We start from the raw sequence: 27,978 nt of genomic DNA, 5'->3' as shown, positions 1-27,978 counted from the left end.
AAAAGTATGGATGCACAAGCTACTCCTAAAAGGACCAGAGAGTCATTCATACTATATATCTATGCTCTGCGTGTGCATTTATAACTGTATTTACTAGAAGAGACAGATGCTTCATCATGTCACACTCTTCTAATTCATCCCTAATCATTGATTCACATTTATTGAATGTCCCTCAAGTGTTATTTTTTCCATAACATTTGCCCTAGAGTTCGCTTCAGCATGTGCTATTCGTTTTATGAGAGGATGTGGTTATGGTTTGGCAGAAAGGAAGCTTTGCAGTAGATGGAAAGATAAAGCTTAAAGCACCTACGCTGCCTTTTGAATACTTTTTTTTTTTTTTTTTTTTTTCAGAAAAAAGCAAAACTCTCAACTGTCTTCCTCCTTGTGTCTCTTTCTGGGACGAGTGCTCAGCGTGTAGGGCAGGCACCTCATGTCCTGGGAGAGGACCATTCTTTGCCCAGTCATGAATAACTGTGTGCTCCTGGAAGAGCAGCTGATCAAAAAATCCCAGCAGAAGAGAAGGACTTCACCCTCCAACTTTAAAGTGCGCTTCTTTGTCTTAACCAAATCTAAGCTGGCTTACTATGAACATCGCCATGGGGTATGTCAGCCATTTTTTCCTCTAATATTAGAGTAATGAAGGGAAGGATGAACTCTTTTCTTATATTTGAGTAACATTTCTGGTTTCTGTTACAGCACCACTTGCTGAAAGTTGTAGAGCGGTCACATGGGTTCTTCAGAGCTTCTGGTCAGTGGGCATTTGGTGCAAATGGAAGAATAAGACTACATTGAGACTTCATAGAAAGTGTCTAATTCTGTTGCAGGAATTTAGCACAGGCTGTTAAAATCACTGCCTGTAACAGCTACAGCCTCAATCTTACATTTCAAAATAAATTCAGCTGCCGTGCTTAACAGGCCTAGGTTTGAGTTAACTGCAAAAGGGATGTGATGACAAGATACATGCTCAGATTCGGCACCATTTCCTTAGGCTTGCATTTCCCTGATTCACTAAAAAAGAAGAAATTCAGAAGTCAGTGCGTGCCCTATTTTGCTGAGTGTTCTAGTGAAGTGAGAATTATTTCCCTGTTCTGTTTAGCTGGATGTTTGCAGAGCCTCAATATGGTTGTATATAATATTGCTTGTTATCCAACAGTCACATAACATGCTGTTAATCCATAAAGTTCAGGCACTGTTACTGTGCACAGACCATTAATGGGGATCTTGTTGCCTTGCTTGCAAGAAAATCCAGTATTGGCACCTTCAGACCATCTCATATCAGTTAAACAAAGAAAATTAAGTTAAAACTGAACCCAACAAAATGCAAAGTATAATGGATACCAGCTTCAAAAGTTAACTAACATTCTTATTTTCAAGTTATTTCTCTCAAGTGTGCACAAGATACTTTTTTTGCTTGTATTTTATGAGACTCTACTTGACTGCTACTCAGACTTTCACTTGGCATGAAGATTTTAAATTCTATTATAACTGTTCTATTCTAGCCTAGTTAAAATTTTCAAAAGCATTTCAAAAGTAATTCTGCTGTAGGCACTTTGCGAAGTTTTCACCCTTAGTTTTCACTGGTGCTTGGTGAGTCTTGAAGGATTTGAGGAGGACTCAACACATATTTTGCTTAGATACTTTTGCAAACTCACACTAGCTGAGTGTTTGCATCTTTAGAGACTTAGATCAGTTGGAAAATCTGATTCAGAAACTTCCAGCTGGGCACAGATTTCATGTGCTACATGATTACCTTTGGAAATTTTGTCCCCAAGCCTTCCTAAAGGTCAATTAGGCAACTTGAGAACATCTTAAAATGCTGATGAAATAAACATATAGAGGATTTTAAAAGGCATTCTGTTACATGACAAATGCAAAATCTGATTGCGCACCAAGTGACAGCTGACCTACCTTTGTGTATATGTGTGTGCCTACATACAGGCTGGGAGAAAACAGTTTTAAGAGAGGGGAGACTTAGGTTAGATATTAGGAAGAAAATATTTCTTCATAGAGTAGAGAGGCCCTGATGCTGCTGCCCAAAGAAGCTGTGGGTTCCCCATTCCTGGTGTTGTTCAAGGCCAGGTTGAATGGGGCCCTGGTGTGAGGCGTCCCTGCCCAAGGGAGGGGGGTTAGAACTGGATGGTCTTTACCTAAAGACCTAAACCATTCTGTGGTACTATGATTCTGTGAATGACCATATGCATATATATAATTACAGAGATTATTTTCCACAAAGCACTAACTTTTTGCTGAAAAAAATTGTCAAAAATCAGGTCACTACACAAATAGAAGGACTTTGTATTGAACATGTAGAAAAGACTTTGTGCTGTGACAAAGCACTCTTGTGGGAGTACCCACAAGAAAGTCTCAGCCTTTTCAGCCAAAAATTAGATCATCCTGGTCAGGCTTCCATGTTGGGAGGTCATGGTTGTTCTGGAGGCAAACTTAGGGCAGACTCTCCCAGCACCCTTTTGTCCCATGCTAAGAACAGAGTGAAAGCCCCAGAGAGGATTCCACAGCCCATGAGAGGACAATTACAGTACCTGCCTGACACATGAATAATGTCCATTCTGATGAGCCAACCAGGACCAAGGAGCATGCAAGAAAATCAGTGGTCTGCAGTGCTAAATCTCCAGCACAGGTTTAGGTCTGCTCCATATAGACTCTCCGGTAATTGGTGGGAGTAAGACAGACTGTGGACTATTGGAAACTGGCAGTTTGCTTGAGGTCCCTTTGCTCTGGATATACAGACCCATCATATATATATACAGGCAAAGCTTTATGGGTGCTAGCTTGTCTCTGCCTGCTTGCCATAGAGATGGAGAGTATCCTCAGGCATGCGTGCTGCAATGGATAGATGGGACCAGCTTCTGCCGGGGCTTTTAAAGTACTTTTTTTTTCCAGGGAAATCTCTGTGGATCTGCCAGAGATTTCAAAGAGTTTCTTTAAGAACCCCTTACTGTACTCAAGAGTTCAGTACTATACTGTATCCCCTATTCTGTCAGTGACCGCAGCCTATACATAAATTCAGGTAAAACAATTAGCAAGTTACTAAACAATTTAAGAAATCCCAGTGGTTTCAATGATGTGACTTAAAGTAAGGCATATCCTGACACGTTAAGTACAGTTACACATTTTGTCTGTATTTAAGGGGTTTAACAACCTGTCCCTTTCTCTGGATTCAGACATCATGAATATAAAAGGATGCATAGCTTACTGTAGCAGTCCAAAGCAAAGAAATAACCAGGTCAGGTTAAGAGGTACAGAGACTATTTAGGAAATTATATCAAAAGCTGCCAAGACATCCAACATAATAAAGGCAAAATTTTGCAATAGCTGTAATGGCATTTTCTGTCACAGCAGCACACAGCTAAACAGAAGGCACTGTTTTCCTCAGAGCCACGCATACAATCGCTGTTAATGTTAATGAAAGATATTTACATGTCTCATTAGGAGAATGAGCCCCCAATAACTGACAACAATAAGAAGCTGTGTGTTCTGGAATTCGTTATCCAGAGCACAATGCAAGGCTGTCTTAACATAAAGCTAAGCCCTGATAACAGGCACATGTATTCAGCCCCCGTCTGCTAAAATACATCAGAAGTGCCTTTATTGCAACATGCAAATCAATTACATGGGCAAAAATTTTTCATTTCTGGGGACTGCTTTTATAGTTACTGAGCATGCAAGTGAATGAGCACATAGAGATATGATTTTAACTATTTCAGTGGGTTTGATCCTCACCAGAGTAACCTATAGAACACACATTTATGTGATACTCTCAGAGTCCCAGAGACACAGCATATGGATCAGAGCTGCTCCTCTTGGGTTTGCCTGGTAACGTGGAGAGTGCTGTTGCCTTACTGTACCAACAATGCAAAAAAAGTCCCTGTGCCACAGTTTTCCCTCTTTGAAATCTTCATAGTGCCTTGTCCTCTGCAGATATTGAGAAATATTTCAGAGCTGGCAAAGTTGCTTCCAACACCTGGGAAGTTCAGGCATGTGGTTATTTTTAAGGACTGAGTTCCCTCTGCCTATATATCAGTACTGTTCTTCCAACACTGGTCAGATGCTCAAGCGGTCACATAGCACAAGTTGTCCTGGGCTCTGTCATTCAAATCTTTGATATTCAGACAAAAAGATGACACCTTCAGTGCATCCAGGAAGTTCCTTTCTGTCTATGGTTCCAGGAGAACAAATGAATAAACCTGCCTGAAAAACCTTTTATCGGGATCTAAAAATGCTTTATCTGCTTCTGTTGCATTATCTACGCTTTGTGTTACTTGTGAGAGTCCAACTACTCACAGTAACACAACATCTCTTCATTTCTCACCCTGGAACTCCATTTTACCTTGATTACACAGATCCTGACCTACCCATCTTCCCCTGGAAAGGCTTGTTTTCCTCACTGAGACTAATGTAAACACAGTAGGAGTTTGCTTCTGAAGATCTTGGTTTTGGTGTTCCTTCTTGTTAATTACAATGGCTGTCCGTACCATTTCTTACCATTCAATATAAGACATTGCTTTGCATATTCTAGATACTTCAGACAAAATTATAATCCTCATATTTAGTGAATTTAAAGATGCTTTTGAAGATAACTTCCCATAAATATACATACCAGTGCATAGATGATTCTTCATAACTTACTGTGTATTTATTAACAAACCCTATTTGTTTGCCAGCATTTGCAATGCCAGCTGCCTTCCAATGTGTATCTCAAACTAATTTATTATTAATATCACTCACAAAGTAATCAGGCATGGCATCTACCTACATCACAACTGCTTTAATTATTATTTTACATTAAAAAAAAAAACAAAACACAATATAACCTTAAATATGATGGAGACAAGGTGCAAACCTGTGTAATAATTTGAAATCCTTTAGCATCTCTGTGAATATATCATGGATTTTTTAATAATCCTAATTGCATTGCAGGAGTTAAGGAATGATTAAGTTAATATTGACTGCCACAATAATCCTAATTTCTATTGTAAGAATCACAATCACTGGAAAACTGGCTGGGGGGCCCATCTTAATTTAGTATCAGTCTTTGTGCTCAGGGTAAGGCAGATGCCAACATTAGATGAATATTCAGAGCAGGACTGTATAGCCAACACTAAAACAAGTCAGCAGTGGCTTTGGCTAGCCACTGCTTGAAACAGAGGTAAAGTTTTCACAGCTTTGGTCTGGCACTTGTTCCAGAATGTTTTACCAATTATTATTTTTAGATATTTACAAAATTTCTGTCTATCAGAGCTGTCTCTCACACTTCCTTCTGCAGTGTGATTCTGGGTGGGAATACTGTGCTTCTGCTTTAAGCAAAATGCAATTTGTTCTAGGTCTGTTCTCTACATCCTTACTAAGCCCACAAAAGCGTGTTAGAATCTGATAAGGAAAAAACCTACTTTTTTATTAACTCGTTTTGCCTTCCTGAGTTTTGATTATAAGTATTTTCCACTACCATTGTCTTTGCACACTCTGTTCTGCTCCTACTAGGTCTTTCCTTAGGTATTTATTACTCTTCAATATTCCAAGATTTTCTTTCAAAATTAATTCTGAGCAATGTTCCCTGGGAAATGTCATGTACTCCCAACTTCCATAAATCATGAAGCTCTAATCTTTCTTTCAATAGAGATGCTGAAAACAAAACAAAACAAAACAAAACAAAACAAAACAAAACAAAACAAAAATCCAACATTTGTTCTCTCTCTTTTTTCATCTTTAAAAAGGAATTCTTAATATGAATATGCTACAATGAGATTTTTAAATCTTTTATTAGACTTTTACTGTTGCCATTTTTGTTTCCAGTGCCTGCCTTTTCTTTATATCATAATCAGCACTGTAAGAATGTTGTTGCAATGCCTTCCTAATGCTTTATGCTCTTTTACCCTTTCTAACCAAATTTCATCCTTTAAGAATAATACATACTTTAATGAAAAAGTGACGACATTTAATAGATCTAACTTAGCTTCCTCCTATCGTTGAACCCTTCATTCACTGCTATCCACTCCTCCCACCTTTGCAAGTCAAGATTGGTTGTGGTAAAATTCATGTAATATTTAGTAATTGATCCATATGCTTTTCTACAACATAAAGACTCATTTTTGTTATACTAAGAAGCTGATTCAAAAACCAAGAATCTTTTCTTTTCTGTTTCCTTAACAGTGATATTGATTTTGTTCTCAAACCACTTGTGCCAATAGTAGGGACACACGCCTTGATAATCATCTCAGACAGGACAGCAATACGACTGCTGGCAGTGGCTTTGGCTGGTAGTGAAATACAAATTTAGTGAAAACACTGGGGCCTTGCTAATGGGGGCCCAAAGAAAAACGACCTAATGCCCAAGCGTGCTTTTCCATCCAACCCTTGTATTTGAACCTTAAATTCACTTAGCCCATGAAAATGAGCACTTGTAGAAGGACTACAGTTTTAATCTCCCTCTGCGTCTCTTCCAGGTTTAGGGTCACATAATTCTGAAAGCCAGGCACCTTAGGAAGCCTGGACTACAGGACAGCACAACAGCCTGCTCCTAACTGGCTGCAGGCCAGGTCTTCTGAGCTCTACTGACTTTTCTGCCTGTTTCAAGAGGTTTTAAGATTTCTGTGGTTTAAAATGATTTTGTTGCAAATATAAATACCACATTTAGCCTATAGGACTTAAAAAGAATGGGAGGAGTAATTTTTCTGTAGCAGTTATTCTGAGGGAAACTGAGAATTTATCCAAGTAAAGTGAAAACAAACTGCAATTGTTTGCATGAAGCAGACTTCGACTGTAAACTGTTCTATTACCTCCGTAAACAGTATTTGATGCTGAAATTAGTTTCTGGGAGTGACAATGAGTGATGAGTGAGCTGATAGCATGCAAACAATGTGTACTAACAGCACACAGCACAACCATTAAGCAGCACCATGTCGTCTCACTAGCAGACGAAATATTTACTTACTGACATAGGAGCCAGCTGTGATTCAGCATCCTCAGCAAGGTTTATGCCCAAGCCCTGCACTGTAGGTGAGGCTGCAAACAAGGAGATCTTTGCAGGTTCCTGGAAGAGCAGCAAAGCAGGAAGAAGTTCCTGACTGCAGCTGCTAAAGTTACATGCAAGGCAACCACAGAATACAGACAAGCAAAGCAGACACAGCCCTCCTAGTCACACTGCTTAAATCCATGGACGCATCTTAAGCACCAGATGCAGTTAATTTTGTTGTTAACACAATTTGATGCACTCTGGGGCAGGTTGAGCCCAACACTAGAAGACCTCTCTATCTTTAGATGTAAAAACAGCTGTGAAACAAGATATATATATATATACATATATATACATATATATACATACACACTTTTTAATTAAAGTAGCAGGACAGAATAGTTGTGTCCTGCTTGTAGATATAGATATATGCATTAAGCTGTTACATTTAGGAACTGAAATATTAAATATAACAGAGTATCTTGTGTTATTACAGCACAACACAACAGTCAGAGATCTACAGAAAACCCCAGTACTAACAATTGCTTTTCCTTTAGAGTACTTTGTATTGGCAGGCAATGCAAAATCCCTTACAACTTTCTTTTAACATTCAAATTGCCCAAGTTAGTTTTCAAAATTCATTTGAAAATTGTTTAACTTCCAATAAAACTTCAGTCCATTGGTGTTCCTTCTAAGAATGAGAACTCAAAATACTGAACAATGTCAGAGTTCAGCAAGATTTCTGTAAATCCAGCAATCAACAGTTCTTTATATCCTAGATGTTAATGATAAAAAGAACACATGCCCCAATGTATAGATAAGGGATCTGATAAGATAAGGGACAGAAATTAATTGTATCAGCACAGGTTTCAAGGAGGTTCAAGTTCAAGCGCAAATCTTTTGGTCAGTGGAAAAATATAAGAGAATTGCTGTTAAGAATCCATCTAATTTCATGATGTTCCTCGTTACTATTTTCTATGTTCTTCTCCATTGCTCTTAGAGCCAACGCGTGCTTATGAGAGAACTATAAGTTACTGAGTAAACTGAATACTCTGCAACAGCACAGGCACAAACAAAATCTGATCATCTCAGCAAATCAAGAAATTATACTGTAGAAGCTCAACAAGGCCTGAAAAGAATCAGAGCTGGAAAATAGTGATTTGTCACTAATTAAAAAAGGAGATGTTCACCAGCCTTCAACAAATTGAGTTCTCCATTCCTAGGAGATAGATCTTTCACAATGATTCTGCTTCACTTTGATGTAAATCTGCCTGCAAATAGACAGGCAGGTTCAGTGAAGTGGTCTGTACATTGACCCACTTATTTCCTACCAGTGGTTGAACGGTAATGTTGCATCTTGCCCTGAAAATCATGTACTCATATCCTCCATAAAATGTGTGGCTATGGTGAATATTTCTTACAGTTAAGAACAGAGAAAACAGAGCAAGCCAGGCATACATATGCTTCTGTATTATTTCTAGAGCTTAATTTAAGCTCATGAGAATGTAAAAGTGTGATCTTCAATCACAACAGACCCATGAACCAAGTGGCCTGTCTCCAAGACTGGTCAGTATCAACTGGTCTGGGTAAAACTATAAAAGTAGCCTCAAATGTTTTACTGGAAGCTAAGAAAGCATATCTGGAGTGATCTGACCATGCAAAGTCAGATATTATTTTGCCTTTTTGAGCCAGTCATGTGAGAGAAAGACTCTTCAACTTTAAATATTTCTTTTCAATCATTTTGAAATTTAAAAAAAAAAGAAAAAGTGCAACGCATTGTCAGCCAAAGAAGAGCAACACAGATGCCAGCTTAGAACTTGTATTTCCAACTTTTGGAAGGTTAATTGGTTTTCATGAAAAAGCTCTACAGAAAAGGTACACATGAAGTTCTACCTTCATTCAAGCGCTGACCCAGGGCAGCTGCATTGCCTCTGCTCCCAGAAAACAGCTTGTGCCCTTTCAACCCATTTTGACCTATCCATCTTCTGAGGTTTTAATCTTGCCTATGTTTGGAGGACTGTATGTGCCATTAAAAACAATAATAATAATATAAATATTGTTTTGTTTCACCACTACGTTTTCACAGAGTAAGAAATTCTTCTTACTCCTACCTCTATCCAGGCTATTCACTGGGAAGAGAGATGGGGAGCTGGTGATAAGGCACAAGAAGACTGGGGCAAGGCAAAGACCCCTCATCTACTTCATCACCAAGATGGTTAATTAAGAATGTTTCCTTCTTTTCAAGCTGACAAATGAAAGCAGGGAATGTAAATCAGCCCAGAGACTTGCAAAGCTGGCACTGCAGAGAAGGCCATTAAATGCTTTTACTGACGGAAATGTTTCTGCGGTTTTGCTTGCGGAGGACTGGAATTTCCTACCTCTCTCCACTGCAGCTATAAGCTTCCTTCCCCTTTCCACCTACTGAGGGAAAGTGTCCAACTGCAGCTGGGCCTTCAGTGGGGAGCAGTGGGTGAGCACAGAGCCATGGGCTGAGCCTGTGGTAGAGGAGGGTCTCATGTACATAGGGGCCCAGAGGTGCTGCAGGGGAACCTGCTCCTTTCAGAGGTTCCTGGCCAGGCAGGGGGACCAGCAGGCATAGCTGAGGTAGGGATGTGGCAGGCGATGGGGATGAAGTAGAGAGAAATGTGGAAAGGGGAAAGCAAACACTAGAGCTGTGGGAAGTGAGCACTGATCAAGAGTTTGGGGCCAAATGAACCCCAATTGCTCGCTTTTTTTCCTTACACCCCAAAAATAAAACAACTTTTGAGCTCTGTCAGCTTTGTGAAACGCAGCACACTGTCTTTCTGCCTGCTCAAGGTTCTGCCTTCTCTCTCTTTAGCTGTGGAGGTGAAGCTTTGCCCACTACATCTCTTCCTGCCATTTGGCCTCCCTCCCTTCCCTCTGCTCTTGCACTGTTGACAGTTTTTAATGCCAATTCCCATTGATAAATAAGGTGGCATTTAGCAAAAGCTTTAAGCATCCACCAAGATTTGTGATTCTTTGGTTCAGCACATCTGATGAATCAGGACCATGAATAGCAACAGCAAAGCGTTAACCAGAAAGCAGCACATTCCCCTGACTGTACAGCCCCACATCTCACAAAATCTGAGACGTTTGTGAAGCAATGAGTACAGAAGCACAGTCAGGAAGCACAGTCGTGCACAGCGCTGGGTTCACTGCTGACTCGTTGCCCTCCCATGGCCCTGCTTCTTCCCATGTTTGTCTGACAAAGGGCTGGCTGGACCCAGCAGGACATGAGCTGATGGGAAAGGATTAGTGGGCCACTGGTTGAGTTGCATGTGCTGGTTGAGTTGCAGTGCTGGGGGCTGTGTAGGCTGAGCACGTGGTAAAAAGCAAGGTGGCTCTTCCATTAAACGAGCACTGTAAGAGTCCTCTTCTGTGCTGTAGGGGAGGACTGTGCAGGTAGAAATTACTACAGAATAGTTCTAGTACGGAAATTCCCACCTACTTCTTCCAAAGTTAGCACTACCAGTACCTAAGGAAATAGAAACCATTGCAATCATTTCTAAAACTGCTGGAGCTGTGAGGCAAGAGGAGGTGAAACACCAGAGTTGAACACCATAATGCACTGAGTTTGTGATGCACTCAGCTCCATTTGGTGCTGTTAGCTTCCCCTTCCCGTATTGCAAATAATGGCTTGAAAGCAATAAAGCAGGATATACTGATCTGCACACACTGTGCTTTTCCTCTTGGGACAGCAGTGTGCCTTGGTTATCCTTCCGCACACATTACTCAGCAAGACAACTGATGGTTTTTCTGACCAACCAACTAAAACATCTATTTAATTATACTCTGGGCAGACTGAAAACTACAAACAGAGATCTCTCAGTATGTTTAGTCTGGCCCTCTTAGAAACAAGTCTCTGAGGTTTTGGGGACCATTTTTAAGAGGTCTTTTCTCTCTCCTCCCTTCCAAATGGTTCAGTTGCTTTTGTTAGATTAAAGCAGTCAGGCATCACAAAACTAGGGGTATGGTTAGTTCCTAGGCTCGCTGCTGGGTAATGCCTGGTTTTGTGAATGGTAATTTCTATAGTTTGTGCTGCTTCAGGACTATAATTGCTTTCTGTCAGCAAAGTCCCATCTGTGGAGGACCTGCAATACAGCAACTGTGGCACACAGCCTGATGTGCTTTAACTTGAGGTGATGGGGGCTTTTTGCTGAAATTACACAACTAAAAAGAGCTCAGGAGGTGGAGTTGCGGGACAACTGCATAAAGCTCCTCAAGAAGGCTGGGCCCTGTCTTTCACGGGAGAATGGAAATGTGTCAATAAAATCTCTACAGCGAAAGAATAGAGACTGTGACTGCAACAGGCACCATCAACTCCGAAAGCCTCATGTGTGGTTAAACCCTGGGTCTTCACAATAATCAGCTAAAAGAGAGCTCAGCATTAACAAAATTGAAGGGTTTTGTAGGAAATAAATGGCTTTGTTTCTCGTGGCAGAGTGGAAATCCCAGGGGTAGAACAAATGATAGAGGAGGTTGTGGAGAAGAGATAGAGGAAGCCAAATCTGGAAGAAAGAACTGAACAGACAAGAATGGAAGAAAATGCAGTGCAGGGAGGCTTTCTAAGATTTGGCAGTGCTCTTGCTAGTCAATTGATTTTTAAATTTAGAGCTGTCTTACAGCCTTGAGTTTATTGATTAAAAAAATCCCATTCCACCCCACAGAGCTATATAGGCAAATGACAAATACAAGAGACAGACTTGGCAACAAACCCAGAGGTGCTGGCTGAACTGCCAGCACATACAAGAGATATATACACCAACAAAGTCCGTCAGGAACAATGTGAGACCACGCTGTAATAACTTCCCTCTCTTTCCTCAGGTCCAGGTATATAAGGGCAAAGTATGAAGCTCTTGCAAAAATAATCCTTGCAGTGTTCTTTGGGTGGCAGATCTGAGGTGGGAGAATGTTAATGTTTCATCCCTACTGAAAATGAAACAAAATAGGAAACTGGTTTGTCTCCGAAGAGCAAACACACTTGTAATGAATCCCTCAGAAGCGTGCACCAGATAGCAAGCATCTGATAGCTTCTGCTGGCATTTTCCTTGTCCATCTCTCTTGCTGGAGCTGATTGCTACTATCTGGGAGCTACAGGCAGTGCTTCACTGGGAAATAAGGCATGCCGAGAGCAGCTGGGATACGGGGTGTCCATTCTGTTCTTACCCTCCCCTGACTGGCTATTCTGTTATCTGGCTATCTGGCCTCTAATGAATAATCACACAGCAGAAGCTGACAGACAAGTAGTCTTGTAGGCAAGTTTTTCAGTGTATTATTTATTTTAAAATTTCCTGATATTTTCCTTAAGCTAAAAACCTAGAAAGACCAAAAACAGAGATGTGTTTTTTTTCTTAGCAAATGCAGGCAGTAAAAATATTATATTTTAGATAATGCTCCGTTTTGAAAATCAAAGTACCCCAAAGTTTTCTTTTAATAAAGTATATTGTTTTAGAGATTTTCTCTATGAAACAAGACTGTTAACAAATCACAAGTTTCATGAAAGTAGTTCTTTTTTGGTTAAAAAGAGATCTAATTTTGTTGGAAGGAAGAAATAAAACCTGAATTTCAACCCAAAGTTCTGACTGGTTCTCTAAGAATCCATGTGCTGAGCTGAAATATATCTGTGTGCAGATGTTTATGTGCCACGTACATAGAGGTGACATATATGAGAATAATTCCTTGTACTTATACCTACTATATCATCTGGTTCATCTCTATCAAACTTAGAAATCTCCTGTGGACATCTCAGTCTTGTCTCATTACGTACATAATCCACAATCACTGACCTTAACCAAGTGCTTCTATCTGTCTTGTAGAAAAAAAGGACTTTGAAGGGTTCTGTGGAACTTTCCAGGATTAAATGTGTAGAAATTGTGAAAAGTGACATCATCATCCCCTGTCAATATAAATATCCTTTCCAGGTGAGTCTGTCTGTTGGATATACTGATAAATGATAGAACTTCTTTCTGTCTTTCACTAAGATGCTCCTGTATATTGCAGTCCTTAATGAAGTCAACACTGAGATGAATGTTATCAAATGAGGAAAAAGCAGAGAGGTTTGAAGAGAACTAAGGACTCAAAGACTCAGTAATCAGAATTTTATCTCACTGGTGACACTATTTTTCATGATAATTACAGCGTATGAATTTCCACGAATACAGGACAATCTGTTCACAGATGACTTGAAACAATCCGAGTGTTACAGCCTTGTCTATGGGTCTTTAGGAGCACCAAAAGGTGCTGTTTTATGCTGCAAACAGCTGCTGATGAGCAGCCTGACAGCACAGCTCGTATCCAGGGCTGGTTGGGATCTGCCTAACTGGGGAAAGCTTGAGGGGGGAACCTCAACTGCTCTTTCCTCCCTTCCCAAATTATAATGCAGCTTTCCTGGGTAAGCATGGATGGGAGAAAGAACAAATGTTCAGATCTGCTAGTTCTGGGTCTGAATTTCCATCTACATCTCCACATCTCCAGTTCTACAGGAAGAACAAAATAAAGTGCGGGTAGTGCCAGTACTGGTGAGGTGGTGGCAGAGGCTTTGTTGTGTTGGACAGTGTTCTGCCAAGGTCAGGGGAATTCTGCTTGTGTTCCATCTGAATTTTATCCCAGAGTCAACTCTGCAATGTTTTGTTAAACGATATTGTCCATTTTGTCTGAAGCATCTCAATGCACCTGGCTGTAAACCTCCAGAGGAAGCACCAACGTCCCTTCATTGTCTCAGTGTGGCTCCTCTGGCAGGTCAGCCCCTTGCAGAGAAGCTGAAGGGAGGATTTTGTGCAGTTGTGCATGCTCATGGCTATGTTTTCTGGAGATCTGCTCGCTATGCATTTCAAAATCCATCTTAAATTGTCAAAACGTTCTACAGACACAACTGTAATATCAAGAAGAGTGTCTTTAAATGAGTGGGAATTATTCCCCCCTTGTTTTTATTTTTTCTTTAAACAGAGGTTATAATTTATCTCTCTGTAGACTGCAAAGCAACTGAGTCACATAGCTGTCTGCGTGTGCCTGCAGGGGCATCAGGCCAGGAGATAGCAAATGCTTCCTGTCATTTAAACAATTATTAATGTTGCCTCATCTACACTGCTTTAAGCTTTGAAAAAAACAGATACTGTCTTCTAGAAATCTCTTTTTAAAGACACTGGTTGAAGTTTTTTCAAAGTGTTTGTGCATCAAAGAGTCCAGGTCTCATTTGGATTTAAATTCTTGAGATAAATATTGGAAAAGAAACTTAGATTGTGTGTTACATCACATTTTAGTCCCAAATATAGTCATCTGATTAAGATTCTGAGTCATTTTTGTTCCTGTGATGATTTCACTCTCTAGTCTGAAACTTCACGAATGTTCTGTATTTCTCTTCCATCATTTTATTCATCACTAAGGACAAGTTTGTGAAACCAGCATCCTGACTGCTTGTTGCTCATCTGCTCTAGTTTCTTATTTCCCCACCATAATCCTAGTGAAAGATAGCAAATACTTTAGAGTGATAGTAGTACAGCGAATCCCCAGGGCATTGCTTGGGATTTATACTGACTAGAAAAGCTAATTTGGCTCTTAGATGTTAAGTGAAGATGTCTTAAAAGAAACTGCTGAGAAACAGATGTCATTTCCCCAGAGGTGCTTCAGAAGAATAGGCTACAGCTGCATGTAGTGGGCTGGCTTCTGTGCACAACGAAGTTGCAATATCTCCATTGGTTTTACTGGCATTTCTTATCAACAAAAAACTGATTAAAAAAATAAAAATAAAAAATTACCCATCTAGAATTCTTTCTTGATCAAGTTTTGTACTCCATCTTAGGTAAGTAAAAGGCACTGAGTTTATGGGATGCCTCTGAACAGGCCCTATGTACTCCATGTGTTCACTGCATTGTTTTGTATGGATTTACGTAGTTGACATGGGGGTTGCTGCTTGTTTCTTTCCGAGGTTCCACCATGCCCAGGAATGTTTCTAATGGCTGGCTCCCATCTTTATTCCCCTTTCCAGATTGTCCATGATAACTACATCCTCTATGTGTTCGCACCCAACCGTGAGAGCCGGCAGAGATGGGTCTTTACACTGAAGGAAGGTAACAGAACCCCTAGGCCCACTTCATTGTTGAAGTTCGTTATTCCTGGTCATTTTTCTCAAAAGCTAAAATGCCAAGAAAACATGCAAGAGGAGTTGATTTCTTACGTCTAAACATGCAAAGTGGTCATTGGGAACGCAGCTATGGAAACAAATACATTTGCAAATGTTGTGGGTGTATTTTCAAAAGCTTTGAAAAACTTGGACATGTAATCCAAGTTACAATATTTTCTGGGTAGATTTCTCAACACTGATTAATAGCTACTTTGTTTAGATGACAACCTTCTTAGAGAATCATGATTATTAAGAAACATTTTTGTGGGTAGCTTTCATTTCCTGTTCACCTCTTGAATTGTTCTGTGGTTCATTACAATGATTCTGAAGTGAAGGTACAATAACTAACCGCTGCGTGCAGAAGGAAGAGATTCTTTAGTTACATGAAAATTGCACCCTGATTCCCTCATAGCTTTCTCCTGCTTTGTAACGTGAGCTGCTGTTTAGTTCATTTTGAAAACTTTAAGCCTGTTTGAGTTATTGTTAAGTTCATGCACTTGGTCTTACAATCAGTTATTCCCCTTCTAGGCTGTACCTGTTCTGAGTTCCTTGTTTACCATCTCTTCTAGTTCAGCATGTTGAGACAATCTGAGTGGTCAACAACAATTTTATTTGAATTGATCAAACAGAAACAGGCCAGGATAGTTTTGTCTGTTTGTTTTGTGTTTTTTTTTTCTTTGTCTTTTTAAGAAAATTATTAGGGCAAATAGTTTCAAACCAAAGGACCTTTGACTGCTCACACAGAGATTCACAGCTGACATCTACACATACAAACATATTTAGAGCTGGTGAATCCCAACTGGTGCAGCTCCTTCTGAACACCGAGCAGAGTTGGTGTCCTATGTACATACATACTGCAGAGATGCAGTTCGCTATGAGAATCATCAGTACCTGGTTGTACCAGGTTTTCTTTCTGTTTTTGAGACCTTCTTTCTGTGGTTTTGGTGTTTAACAGTTTGAAGAGAGAAAAGGATCAGGCTGATAATATTCACATAGAATAATGGTTTGAGAAAAAATAAGAAGATTCTTTAGTGCAGATTATTTCTGTTCAGTTCCATGTATTTTGCAGAGATTATGTTAATAAAAACAAATCCACTTTTTCCTCCTTTCTTCTGTTACTGTAACACTTTCCAGAAACCAGGAGCAACAACAGTTTGGTCTCAAAGTATCATCCAGATTTCTGGATAGATGGCAAGTGGAGATGCTGTGCTCAGACAGAGAAGATGGCAGTTGGCTGTATAGAGTATGACCCCACCAAAACTGGTATGAGATTTCTTTAAGAGACTCTTGACCCTGAAAATATTTATTCCTAGAAAAAGTAAAAGATTAAATCTATCTTGTGCAGAACATGAAAGTATACCCTGTTACATTTTGATCAAGAGACATGCTGCTGTCTTCTTTGAACATTCCTTGTTTTGGCTTATTTTTCACTACACGTTACTCTTTGTTTTGAATTAATATTTTCCTCTGTAGAATGCTTTGTTCTGTCTGAGGAGTGAAACTGAAACCCAAGAACTTGATCAGCTGTGGTCCTTCAACAAACCTTAACAACAACTTTTTAAGATACCTGCACTCCTTCCCACGTATCTTATTTTGTCCTTCCCACATTTCCTCTGTGGTATCAATGGTGATGTAAGTGCTGGCAGATAGGGAAGTCAATCATTTTACACTCAAGACTTTTTTTCCCCTTGTATTTCTGTGATTCCTTATGCAGTCTGCACATCAGTTTCAAACCCGTGCTAGCAGGTGCAGCTGTTGGCACATCTTACTCTAAATGACCAAAGCTAGCTATTGTATTTCTGTAGGGTTTGTCTATTCCTGATTCAAATTAGCTTTCTTGATTTCATTTCAGCCTCAAAGAAGCCTCTTCCTCCAACTCCTGAAGATAACTGGGTGAGTGCAGCAAGGCATGCAACACTGTCCTTAGTGTCCTGTATGTTTAACTAGCAGAGGTGCAAATAAGTTCAGAAATGTTCGTCATGGAGCAGTGACCTAGAATATCAACTATGATAATATTCCCTGGGCTTTTCTCTTCCCTTTTCTTTTTTTTTCTTTCCCCATAAGTTATAAATAATCAGCAGTAATCCACTGCACTAGATTAAGTCCTTCAAAGATGGCTGTGTTACAAGTAGCTTTCCAGTGGTGAGGAAAGCTTCAAAGGTGGTGTTTTTTTTTTTCATTCTGTAGAAAGGGAAACTGGGAAAGGGGGTGGATATGAGAAAAGCTTTTGTATCTGCAAAAGCTGCTGTGAAGAGAAGCACAATGAGCAGTTTTCCAAACCCACTTGTGGATGGAAAAAGTCATTATAAGAAGTGAGGAGCTGTGAGGTTGTTAGGTCCATCTGAGAAGAGCAAGGAGATTTTATCACTGGTATCTTTCAATGGGAGTTTAGGAAACATCTGTGAAAATCGGATCAAACAGGGTTAATTCTGCCTTAAGCCTAAAAGAACTGAGTACAGAGCACACCAGTGTTGTCAGGGGAATATCATTTCAGAGAGCATGCCATTGACATTTATGAACATGAATGTGATGAGCCTTTTTCCTAATTGGTGCAGAAATCACTGCTAAACACAAAGGAAACCTTAGTCGTGGCCATATACGACTATGAAGCCCAGAACCCGCAGGAGCTGACATTACGGTACAATGAGGAATATCATGTGATTGACAGCTCTGAGGAACATTGGTGGCTGATTCAAGATAAGAACGGGTAAATCCCTTTTCAACATCAAATTTACAAATCCTTTCTAAGTCCAGTCTGCTCATCCACTAGCATTTATCTGGCCTCTAGTACCACTTTTGCGAAGTATCTTCTGATACATAAAAGAAAGTGAGATGGAAGGATCCTTCCCTTGGAGCTGCTTGTATCTAGGCGGCTGAAGAAAAAGGACCCAAAGTTGATTTTTTAAACAGCAATCCTTAGCTCAGACTGATACTTGCTATCAAACTTATGGGGAAAACTTAAGGAAACTAGAATGCACTCCGCGGGGATAACTAACACCAAAACAAATCAAACTATAGCATCCTCAATATGAACAGTGATGGAGGCCATGCATTAGTTCTCCTCAGTTCTCCTTGTTTATCTGGGCTGGGGAGGATATAGTTGTTTTCAACACCCAGGAACCCTACAAAATACATAAAACCCAGCATTTCTATCATGCAAAGAACAAGGCATCTGGCCAACAAATGTCTCAGGGCTAATTTCCACAGGTGCAGAGAAAATCCTGTCTGTAGCTCACACGTGCTGTGTCACATTTTCACAGGCATGAAGGCTATGTGCCAAGTAGCTACCTGGCGGAAAAATCACCCGATAACCTGCAAATATATGAGTAAGTTGTGCCTGTGTTTTTGTTGTACCTCTAAATGCTGGATTTGTTACAGAAGCTGCAAATCTCAAAGGTCCCCACCCCACGCTATGCTGTCGCTTGTAGTAGAGACTCTCAGTGCAGAGGCTTTTCAGCAGGAACTTTAACAGCCTAGAAATGCTGACACGCAGTCTTTTGCTGTTTTCAGATGGTACAATAAGAACATCAGCAGAAGCAAAGCAGAAATGCTCCTCAGGGATGAGGTAAGCCGGTGTTTACATTCAGGTCAGATGGGCAATCATAATTAATAAATGAGAACTGAGGAGCAGCCCATGAGTGCTGCTTTGTGCAAGGGCAAACTGAGTGCCAGGTCCCTGCTGTGCTGCTGTCCCTGGGCCATGCACGGCACGGGGCTGCTAGGGATCCAGGCACCAGCAGCCCCCGACACCACAGCAGCCAGGGGCAGGCAGCGAGCTGTGCCACCCTCATCCAGGGCAGTGAGATGATGGAAAATGCCTTTTCAGAACAGAGTTGGCTGATAACTCAGATTGTAGCTCATCATGACTCTGCTGGGGGCCTGTGAATGCCAGTAGTTCTCTGAAAATCAAACTAATCTTGTGCTGTGGTATTTTGGGTGAAAGCCAAAAGTATGGGTTGGTGTTATGCTTAGCTGTGTGTTATGTGCGTGCGTCTCTAATCTTTCAGTAGAGACAGAGTTTTCCAGTGAAGATTGTCATGCGAATAAAAAGAGTACACTTCTTGTTCAAATTTTCCACACAAACACAATGTTAGTTTTTACAGTGTCAGCTCTTACACTAACAGGAGAACCAAATAAAATGCTGAATGACAGCACTTTATGAAAACAGGAGCTTATTTTTATGCGGTTTAAAATAATCTCTTATCTCCTATGAACTCCTACTAACCATGCAGGATTGAGTGAACTTATTTTTCCTTCTGGTCCTTCCATCATAGCTTTTCTGTGGCTGCTACCCCTGTTTGGCCGCAGACATTTCTGGTTCAGAATTTTCCATCCCTTACAGCTCCTTCCAAACACGCAGCCAGGCACATGAGTGGTCTCCAGCCAGCCTTGCTCCCATGTGAGAGGGAAGAATGGTTCTGAAAGCAGCTCAGCAGGATGCTTCCCCCAACTCTCCTCTACCTGTGCCAGCAGGAGGCTGAGACAGGCTGCACTTGGGGCTTAGCCTTACACCACGTGCCGCAGATGGGATTTGTCTGGTAAAGCTGATAAAGCTCCTTCCAGCTTTGTCAGACAAAAGACAGTCACAGGTTGCTGCATGTTTGCTGTCAATATTAGCAGTGTTGAAATGAAGGAAGTCTGTTGTTTTTTTTTAAATGTAGAAAAGAAGATTGGGCACATATAAGTGGAGGGACTCCATCAGGTAAAGCAAAGCAAAAATAATCAAGCATTTGAAGTGTCAGATATAAAAGTATCTTTATCTTCAAACATAAAAAAATTATGGTTTTTATTATCAATGTAGAGTCAGCACAGCACATTGCATCCAAACTGTTATGTTAAATCTTCTCCCCTGCTATCTGATTCATTAGTGTTTGACCCTGCAGGCCTATGGAACATTTTAGCATTCAGATGAGTAGAAAACAATTACAGTGAAAAATTAGAAAGGGAAATTGTTCTGTGAATGCCTGAGTGGAGGTAGCCTGCTTTCCTAAGCAATTATATTTAGACATTGGTTGGCTGGTGTACCTGCACAGAGGATCTTGTCCAAGCTTTTTCTATTTCTGGTACATTGGTAAATTATCTCTCATATGCTCTCATAGGGATTCTTTGGTGTTGAATAAGTAGCACCTTCATCCTGTAACTGTTCTCTGTGGAGGGCACTCAGCGGGGTTTGCCTTTCCACTCAGCTGCCCATTTTTGTTGAACTTGTCTGAAATTAAGATCACCAGTGTTCTCTCAGATAAGGTTGAAAGCAATCAAAATTTCTAGAGGAGAAGCTTAGAGGAACAGAGACGTGCATTCATGTGTGCCTACACCCACACATATTCAACATGATTGCATAAGTCCCATTTCCTCAGGAAATCAAGCTAAAAATACATGGCACCCAAGAGAGATCAGCTGGGTGTACCTGCAGTCCCTGGGCATACACCAGGGAAGAGCATGGAGTGGCTGAGAGCTCCATTTTTTCCAACATCTTTAGCAAATCCTCATGAGCAGAAGACGGGGCTGAAATGAGCAGAGCTTTGCCCCTGGCCTGCTTCTTTTTCTGTGATGTCTCTAACCAGTTTTCTCTCCTCTGATCTTGTTACAGGGTAGAGAAGGTGCCTTCATGGTGAGAGATTCGAGGCAGCCTGGCATGTACACAGTCTCTGTTTTCACCAAAGCATTGAGGTACAGCTGAGCTCAGCAGCTTTTCACATCAATTACATCAATGAAATGGCTTCTATGAGAGAGTAATCTCTGTAGTTGTTTTGGCATCATGAAGATAGAGCAGAAGGCTCATTAAAACGATACAGAAAAATGCTTCCAAAAAAGGCAGAAGAGTTAGCTGCCATTCGCAAAGCAAAGCATATTAAAGGCTCCACTTCACCCTGCATCTAAATAAGTGCCTATATATAGTCCCTAAGACATCACCAGGCTTGTAATTTTGTTGAAATTTCCTCCCCAGCTGAAGTGCCCATAGGATCAACACAGGCTATGTGCTGCACTCATCCAAAGTGGATAACACAGGACCAGTGAAAGGGTTTCTGTCATGGGGCAGAAAGTTTTGTTTCATAATGAGGCAGAGTAACATAGTACTCAACCTGTTCTTATTGAGAAACCTCAGCCTTTCTAGAGTTGAGACTATCTACCGGTGAGAGGGAAAACATAGAAGTACAGTTTTCACTAGCAATTGCAGCTCGCTCCTCTCTCCTCACCCATTCACTGTAAGGAAGGCTGTCCCATTTCTTTGCTCTCTTCTCTTCCACCTATACCCCAAATTCCTATCTTTTTGCTGTAACCTAGTTTTTCTCAAAGAAAACTTCATCTTTTTCAGTACGGATAACAACCCTGTTATAAAACATTACCACATCAATGAGACAACTGACTTTCCCAAGAGATACTATTTGGCAGAAAAACACATCTTTGACTGCATCCCTGAACTCATCAACTACCACCAGCACAATGCAGGAGGTAAGTGAATGCTGACACCAGCTAGGCAAGTTGCTGTTTCACCATGTAGCCAGGTGAATGTTCTCAAGGAAGGAAGGCTTTCAATCCCTCCATCCTTACACTGAAATGTTACCCAGGCACTAGAATGTCTGTAAAATGACCATCTTGGCTAAGCTTCCAAATTCTTCATTCTGGTGATCCTTCTGAGTATGACTAATGCAGATGTCATACAGACAAACAATAGAGAGTCCTTTCATTCTCAGGAGTCCATGGGAGTGTGTCAGCAACTGCTAGACGAGCTACTTGCTTGAGATAAACTGCAGTGCCTTCTTGCCCCGGAGGTGGCATATCCCTGGGCCTTGATTCGACACAAAGTCAGGGGCATGGTCACCATCCACAGCCAAACATGGGAGTCATCAAAGACTACAGCTCGGAGTACCAAGGGAAACCGTGGGCTTCAAAAATATAAATGTATAATTTGGAATTTCACCAGTTAATATAGACTCACACTTGCTGACAGAGCAAGAATGAAAAATAAGCTGAAACTGATCAGAATTGGCTTCCTTGGCAGGCAGGAAATCACACTGAATAGAGATTCAGCTGCCCTCAAGTGGAGCTGAGAACTCAGTACAATAAATGCGCTGCAAGTATCCTGACTCACTTCTGGGGAGAAGAACAGCCACACTTCCCATAACGGTGACAATAACTGGAACCCATCTTTCCTTCTGTCACTCAGGTCTTGTTACTCGTTTGCGGTACGCAGTGTCTTCTTGGAAGAAGAAGGCCCCAATCACCGCAGGGCTGAGCTATGGTATGGAGTTACTCTCTTCACCATGTGGGAATCACACACCTCCTTGGTTATCTGGGTGAACGTGAATATATCCATGGAGAATGAAGAATTCTCATGTGACCACCAGTATAATAGTTTTCTTCAGATCTTTACATTGCACCATTCCAAACACTGTTGTAATTCTCAGAAGCATCAAGAGAACTGGGAAACATGTTGTGCATAGTAATATATACATGTGTTAGAAACAATCCTCCCTGAAGAGCTGGATAGACAAAAGCAATAGAGGAAAAAATGGGAATGCTGTTATTCTTATTCTGGTGCATGAACTGCAGCATGGAGTAGTAAATGAGCCACCAAAAGTCACACAGATGATTTAAGTCAGAGTCAGAAACTCTTACTTAGTGTCCTGTCTTAATATTTAACCCACAAAAGCTTTTTCTTTGACGTTTTTCTGCTAGATTCTCACTCTTTCTCTTATAATCAACAGGAAAATTGGTCATTAATCCTTCTGAGCTCACCCGTGTGCAGGAAATAGGCAGTGGTCAGTTTGGAGTGGTTTACCTTGGCTACTGGCTGGAGAAGACAAAAGTTGCCATAAAGACCATTCGTGAAGGAGCGATGTCCGAAGAGGATTTCATCGAGGAGGCTAAGGTCTTGATGTAAGCAGTAGATTCACACAAAAATCAGACCCTGTACTCAGTAGACTAAGTGTTGTGATAATGTTCAGAAATATGAATTTTGCATTATTTGCTATCCAGCTAAACAGTATAGAGAGACCTGTGAGCTCTGGGGGTTACAAGGGAACACAGTTCAAAGTGTAGGTGAATTCCTATAGTTGTAAGTCTGTCAATATCCAGAACTGTTTTCTAGATTTCTTCTTCTCTAGAAGGCAGGGTTCATTCCTAGAGCATTTTGGAGAGACAAGTGTCAGAAATAACTAGATTAAGACATCTCAAAATTTGAGGGACGTTTTATTTTAAAAGCTTGCCTGCTTTTTTGTTTGTTTTTATTTGCACAGCTGACAATACTTGTATCTGATATCATTGCCTTTGTTTGCATTTTTTTACATCTCTCTCTCTTCAAAGTAGGAAGAAACAATTTTTTTGTTGTTTGATTGGATGATTTGGAATGCAGGAATGTCTTTTGATTACCATTGAAATGAGATATACTCAATGCTAAGCACCTTGAAGTTAGGCCTCATCTGCATATTTTCCTTTTTCTGTGTTCATAGTTGGTCTTTGCAGAGAGAAGAATGCAACAGGTGAAACAGGGTGAAAAAACTGGTCATTTTCTGTAAGCATAATTTCTGTAAGGGCAGAAAGGACTGAGCAGACTTCAACCTCTTTCTCCACCTCCTCTTCTTGTCCCACAGGAAGCTGTCTCACCCCAAACTAGTTCAGCTTTATGGAGTGTGCTTTGAGAACACTCCCATATGCCTGGTGTTCGAGTTCATGGAGCATGGCTGCTTGTCTGACTACCTCAGGAGCCAGCGGGGCAGTTTTTCAAAGGAAACCCTCCTGGGAATGTGCCTAGATGTGTGCGAAGGAATGGCTTATCTGGAACAAAATTCTGTCATCCACAGAGACCTGGTACGTTGCCTCCATACAGATTTCCCCACTCCAACTGGACTTTCTCTCTTCATTAATTTTGGCTTTCACACTCCTCCTGCCTACCCACTGGCAGAGGAACAATATCTCCTCTTTTTGCAGAAGCAGCACTAAAGCTTTAGAAAGAAAAAGCATCCTCTGGAACACTGATAAATCCGTTTCCCTTTGTTGCGTTTGGGAGAGAAGGAGCAAGAACATAAATTTCATCTCTTTGTCTCAGTGGACTATTTTGCTTTCCACAGCTCACAGAATCTCACCACTTTTCATGTCCAAAACAGCAAAGACACCAAAAAGACCTGTTCTTACATAGGCATAAACGACATGCATTGCTGATAAAATGGTTTTAATTGCAGTGGTCAGTAAGCTGCCTTGTGCACTGCTGCCATATTACTACAGGACTGTAGGCAGCTGTGGATATTTCACTCTTTCTCTGCTCTTTCTGGGCAGCAAAGGCATGCATCAGACTGATGGCTGAAGGCTTTGCTGGCAAGAGAAGCACACTGGCTGTAAAACACACAGAAAACATTAGGACTGAAAGTTCTTGCTTTCTTTGTACAGTAGGATATCACTCTGATTCTCCTATTTTGAAGCACTGTGTAAAACAGGATAAAAGCAATAAGGTGGCAGTGATAATCTTTCAGGACTGACCTTCTACCTTTTCTGTTTTTGTAGGCTGCTAGGAACTGCCTGGTGGGGGAATCTCATGTGGTCAAAGTGTCTGACTTCGGGATGTCAAGGTAATGCCATAGGGGCTGCAGACATGAGGCTGTGGTGAGGTACTGGGGTTGCTCAAAATGCTCCCTTCTTTTCCTTTTCCAGGATTGTTCTTGATGATCAGTATACCAGCTCCACGGGGACCAAGTTTCCAGTTAAATGGTCTGCCCCAGAGGTTTTCTCCTACAGTAACTACAGCACCAAATCAGATGTTTGGTCATTTGGTAAGAAACCTTCATCAGAATGAAACAAAACAAAACAAAACAAAACAAAAAGAGAAGAAATATCAGCTCAGAAAGACCTAGGGACTCAGTGCTAAAGTAAAATATTCTAAACACTACATCTTCAGGGTTCCAATGGTGTGTTGCCTGAATAGCAGCTTGGAAAATCAAGCCGAAATAGTCTAAGTGAAGGGATGAACGGAACAGTAAACTACCTACACACTCTGAAGCACTCCAGATACTACCAATATAATGTATTGTACCTGTACAGTGTGATACAGTACCAAGGAACAATCTCTATCTTATGATGCAACTGAATGAGTAACCAAGAAAATGTAGAAGAGTCAGAAGGTTTCTAAGAAAAAGGAAATACAGACATTTAGGCATTTCATCTCTCTGATCACCAGTCCAAAGCACTGAAGCTTCATTCTAAACCTCTGCCTCTCAGAGTTTGTTTTTGCTGACTCTGTTTGCTTTTTGTTGATTTGAAAATATTATTTCAGTGCTGACCTTTTCTCATCTAATTTCCCACTCCCCAATGCATTGTTTTATGATTTGCATCTGTTCTTCAATCTCCTTTCTGGATCCTCATAGATAAGAAAGCTGCTGTATGTTTTTTTCCCCACAGCCACTGGCACTGCAGATAACAAAGGCTATTCCCTGGCCTGTTGATCTGGCCAACTGATGTGCCTGGCCCACCTCCAGCTAACACAAATAGTGGCAGTGCAGAATGAATCGGTACAGTGTGCGGAGCACAGCACACAGTCAATGGGGTGCCACTCAGCTCCGTGCCTCTCAGTAAATAATGTAGGATTATACCCTTGGCTAGTCTGTACTTGTGAGCTCTGTGCTCCCCTCTGCCCTTCCTAGAAGCTGTGTGGTTGATGCTGGGTGAAGTGATGCATCCCTGGGGTGGGTTATGAGCAGCGTGGTGGGAGCTCCTTTGAGAACCCAACCCAGAGATGGTTCCCAAGCTCTATCCCTCTTCTGTGTCCTCTTCATGTCCCCGGCACATGGAGGAGGCTGTCAGCACTTCCCTCATAACAACAAGGGGCAACACTGCCAGCACATCCAGCTCTGACACCTCACAGCAAAGTGGCAGTGACATGGGACGAGATGATACCTTGCTAAGAATGCTCATCTGCTTCACAAATCAGGAACTGCCTGAGTGGCATTTCACATTTAGGGCCCTGTAAGAGCTAAATGCCTCCAAAAAGTATACTCCGTTTTATAGCCCAGCCAAGCTGAGTGGAGTTGGCTCACAACAGTGTCAGGGCTGAGTGAAATAGCTGTGAGCTGTGTGTGCATCAGTCAGCCCACCATGAAATCTGCAGGCACCAATGCAGTACATCTGTCAGACTCATTATCTGCCCCTCCAGTGGGGTTTGCATAAGAGGATTCCTCTGTCGTGTCATGGTCTCATGACTGTGAGAAGCATTCTGCTCTGCTATTCTGCCATGCATTCATCCCTTCTGCCAGGCCTGAAGTCCTGCTGTACCCAAGAGAACAAAATGGGTGGAAGAAATTCCTAGTGCTGGGAATCTGCGCACTGGGGCAGTACAACTGCTTGGTGTTCATCAGAGCCAATATCAATGGCAGGGACTGCAATCTCACTGCACCTCCCTCTTTGAAGAATTAGAAGCTAGAAAGCAAGAATTCTTTAGCAAAGCTGACTGCAGTGTTATGCAACTCCATGTCAGATCAGTCTGTCTCTCCTTTCTTTACATTGTGAACACAGTTTAACACCGGATGACCAAAGAAAGCAAACCTAATAATAAAACCAGAACTTGTATTCACTTTATCTGCAGACCTTTTCTGATATGATGGCCAACTCTGGCCAGTGTCCACAGTGGTTTTGTCTTTGCATATCATATACTGCACTGGATAAGCACAAGTTTCTGGACTGCTCTGAACAGTAATCATAGGAAGTTATATGAGTGTTTAGGAAAAGAGAAAATATGTGCTGCAGTCCTGTGAAATCTACAGCTGTGTTAGGCCCTGATTTTTCTGAGGTGTGCTTCAAATCTAAGCAAAAATGCTTTTTCAAGTAACAGACACCAACACTGAGCTGCGCAGATGAGCGGGTGGAAGGGGGGTGTGGGCCTGCTGAGCATGTTATTTGTGTTTTTGTAATTGTTCCCATTTGTTTGCTTTAGGAGTGCTAATGTGGGAGGTCTTCAGCGAAGGCAAAATGCCCTATGAGAATCGCACCAATGGAGAAGTGGTGGAAGAAATCAATGCAGGGTTTCGGCTCTACAAGCCCAAGTTGGCCTCCAAGTCTATTTATGAGGTGATGAGCCACTGCTGGAGCATGGTTAGTATTTCACTGGGAAAGCACTGCTTCCCAAAAAGAGCTCTCTCTTCTTTGGTGTTTAGGAGAGAGTTTACACCTCGCATGCTAATACAAGATACAGTGCTGGAGATGAGGCACTTTGTAGCTATTATCTGTGTTAGCAAGATGAATTAAACCTTATGGTCTTTGCCTTTTATTTAAGCTGCTGTTTCTACAGAATGCATTGACATCACTGAACAGTCTATGCAGCGCACCAAATTCAAGTTAATTCAGCATTTTGCTTCCTAAGAAAGCTACGAATCAGTGGTGCTCAGCTTTAACATGGATGGTAAAAATGACAGCCTGCCCATTACAAAGTACCTAGTGTCCTCTGGGGAAAATTCCCTGTTAGTAGAGAAGAATCACGGTGCAGAAGGAGCATCATTCTTCCATTGGCATTTTCTCTATAAGAACGGATTTTGTTTTTGTTAAAACTTGCTTTTTTCACAAGGTTCTCCTTACTAAACTCACCATACCTCCCACACTGATGTTAATATTCTCTCTCTCTCCATTTCACTCAGAGGAAAGAAGATCGCCCGTCCTTTTCTCTTCTGCTTTATCAGCTGAGTGAAATCTCTGAGTTTGATCTGTAATCATGGCACCGGATGCTACATGAAGCTAAGAAAGTCCTGATAGGGCAGACGGCTGGATTCTCCCCACACAAAGCATTAATGTGAATCCTTCCACCACAGAAACTTACTGTATGCCTGAGGAGAAGCAGAGGGCAGAGGCCCGTACTTCCAGACAGACGAGATATTCCCAGGTCTTCCAG

General features: G+C 41.3%; 1 protein-coding gene across 1 annotated transcript; it reads left to right on the top strand.

Annotated features, from left to right (window-relative positions):
* Positions 1–430: 430 nt before the first annotated feature.
* On the top strand, positions 431–27,799 carry ITK (IL2 inducible T cell kinase; the record flags this gene model as incomplete). The annotated part of the gene is made up of 17 exons (XM_079542480.1): positions 431–601; positions 12,808–12,912; positions 14,976–15,057; positions 16,245–16,373; positions 16,963–17,003; positions 17,666–17,817; positions 18,371–18,436; positions 18,621–18,675; positions 20,701–20,780; positions 21,427–21,563; positions 22,279–22,353; positions 22,820–22,991; positions 23,705–23,921; positions 24,612–24,676; positions 24,759–24,877; positions 27,031–27,188; positions 27,728–27,799. 17 exons carry the CDS (start codon positions 431–433, stop codon positions 27,797–27,799), a joined length of 1,896 nt encoding a protein of 631 aa, XP_079398606.1.
* Positions 27,800–27,978: the final 179 nt, after the last annotated feature.

This window comes from Tetrao urogallus (assembly GCF_951394365.1).
Source record: "Tetrao urogallus genome assembly, chromosome: 14".
Classification (NCBI taxonomy): Eukaryota; Metazoa; Chordata; class Aves; order Galliformes; family Phasianidae; genus Tetrao; species Tetrao urogallus.
Note: the sequence above shows the minus strand (reverse complement) of the source record. Positions and strands in the feature narration are given on the sequence as shown.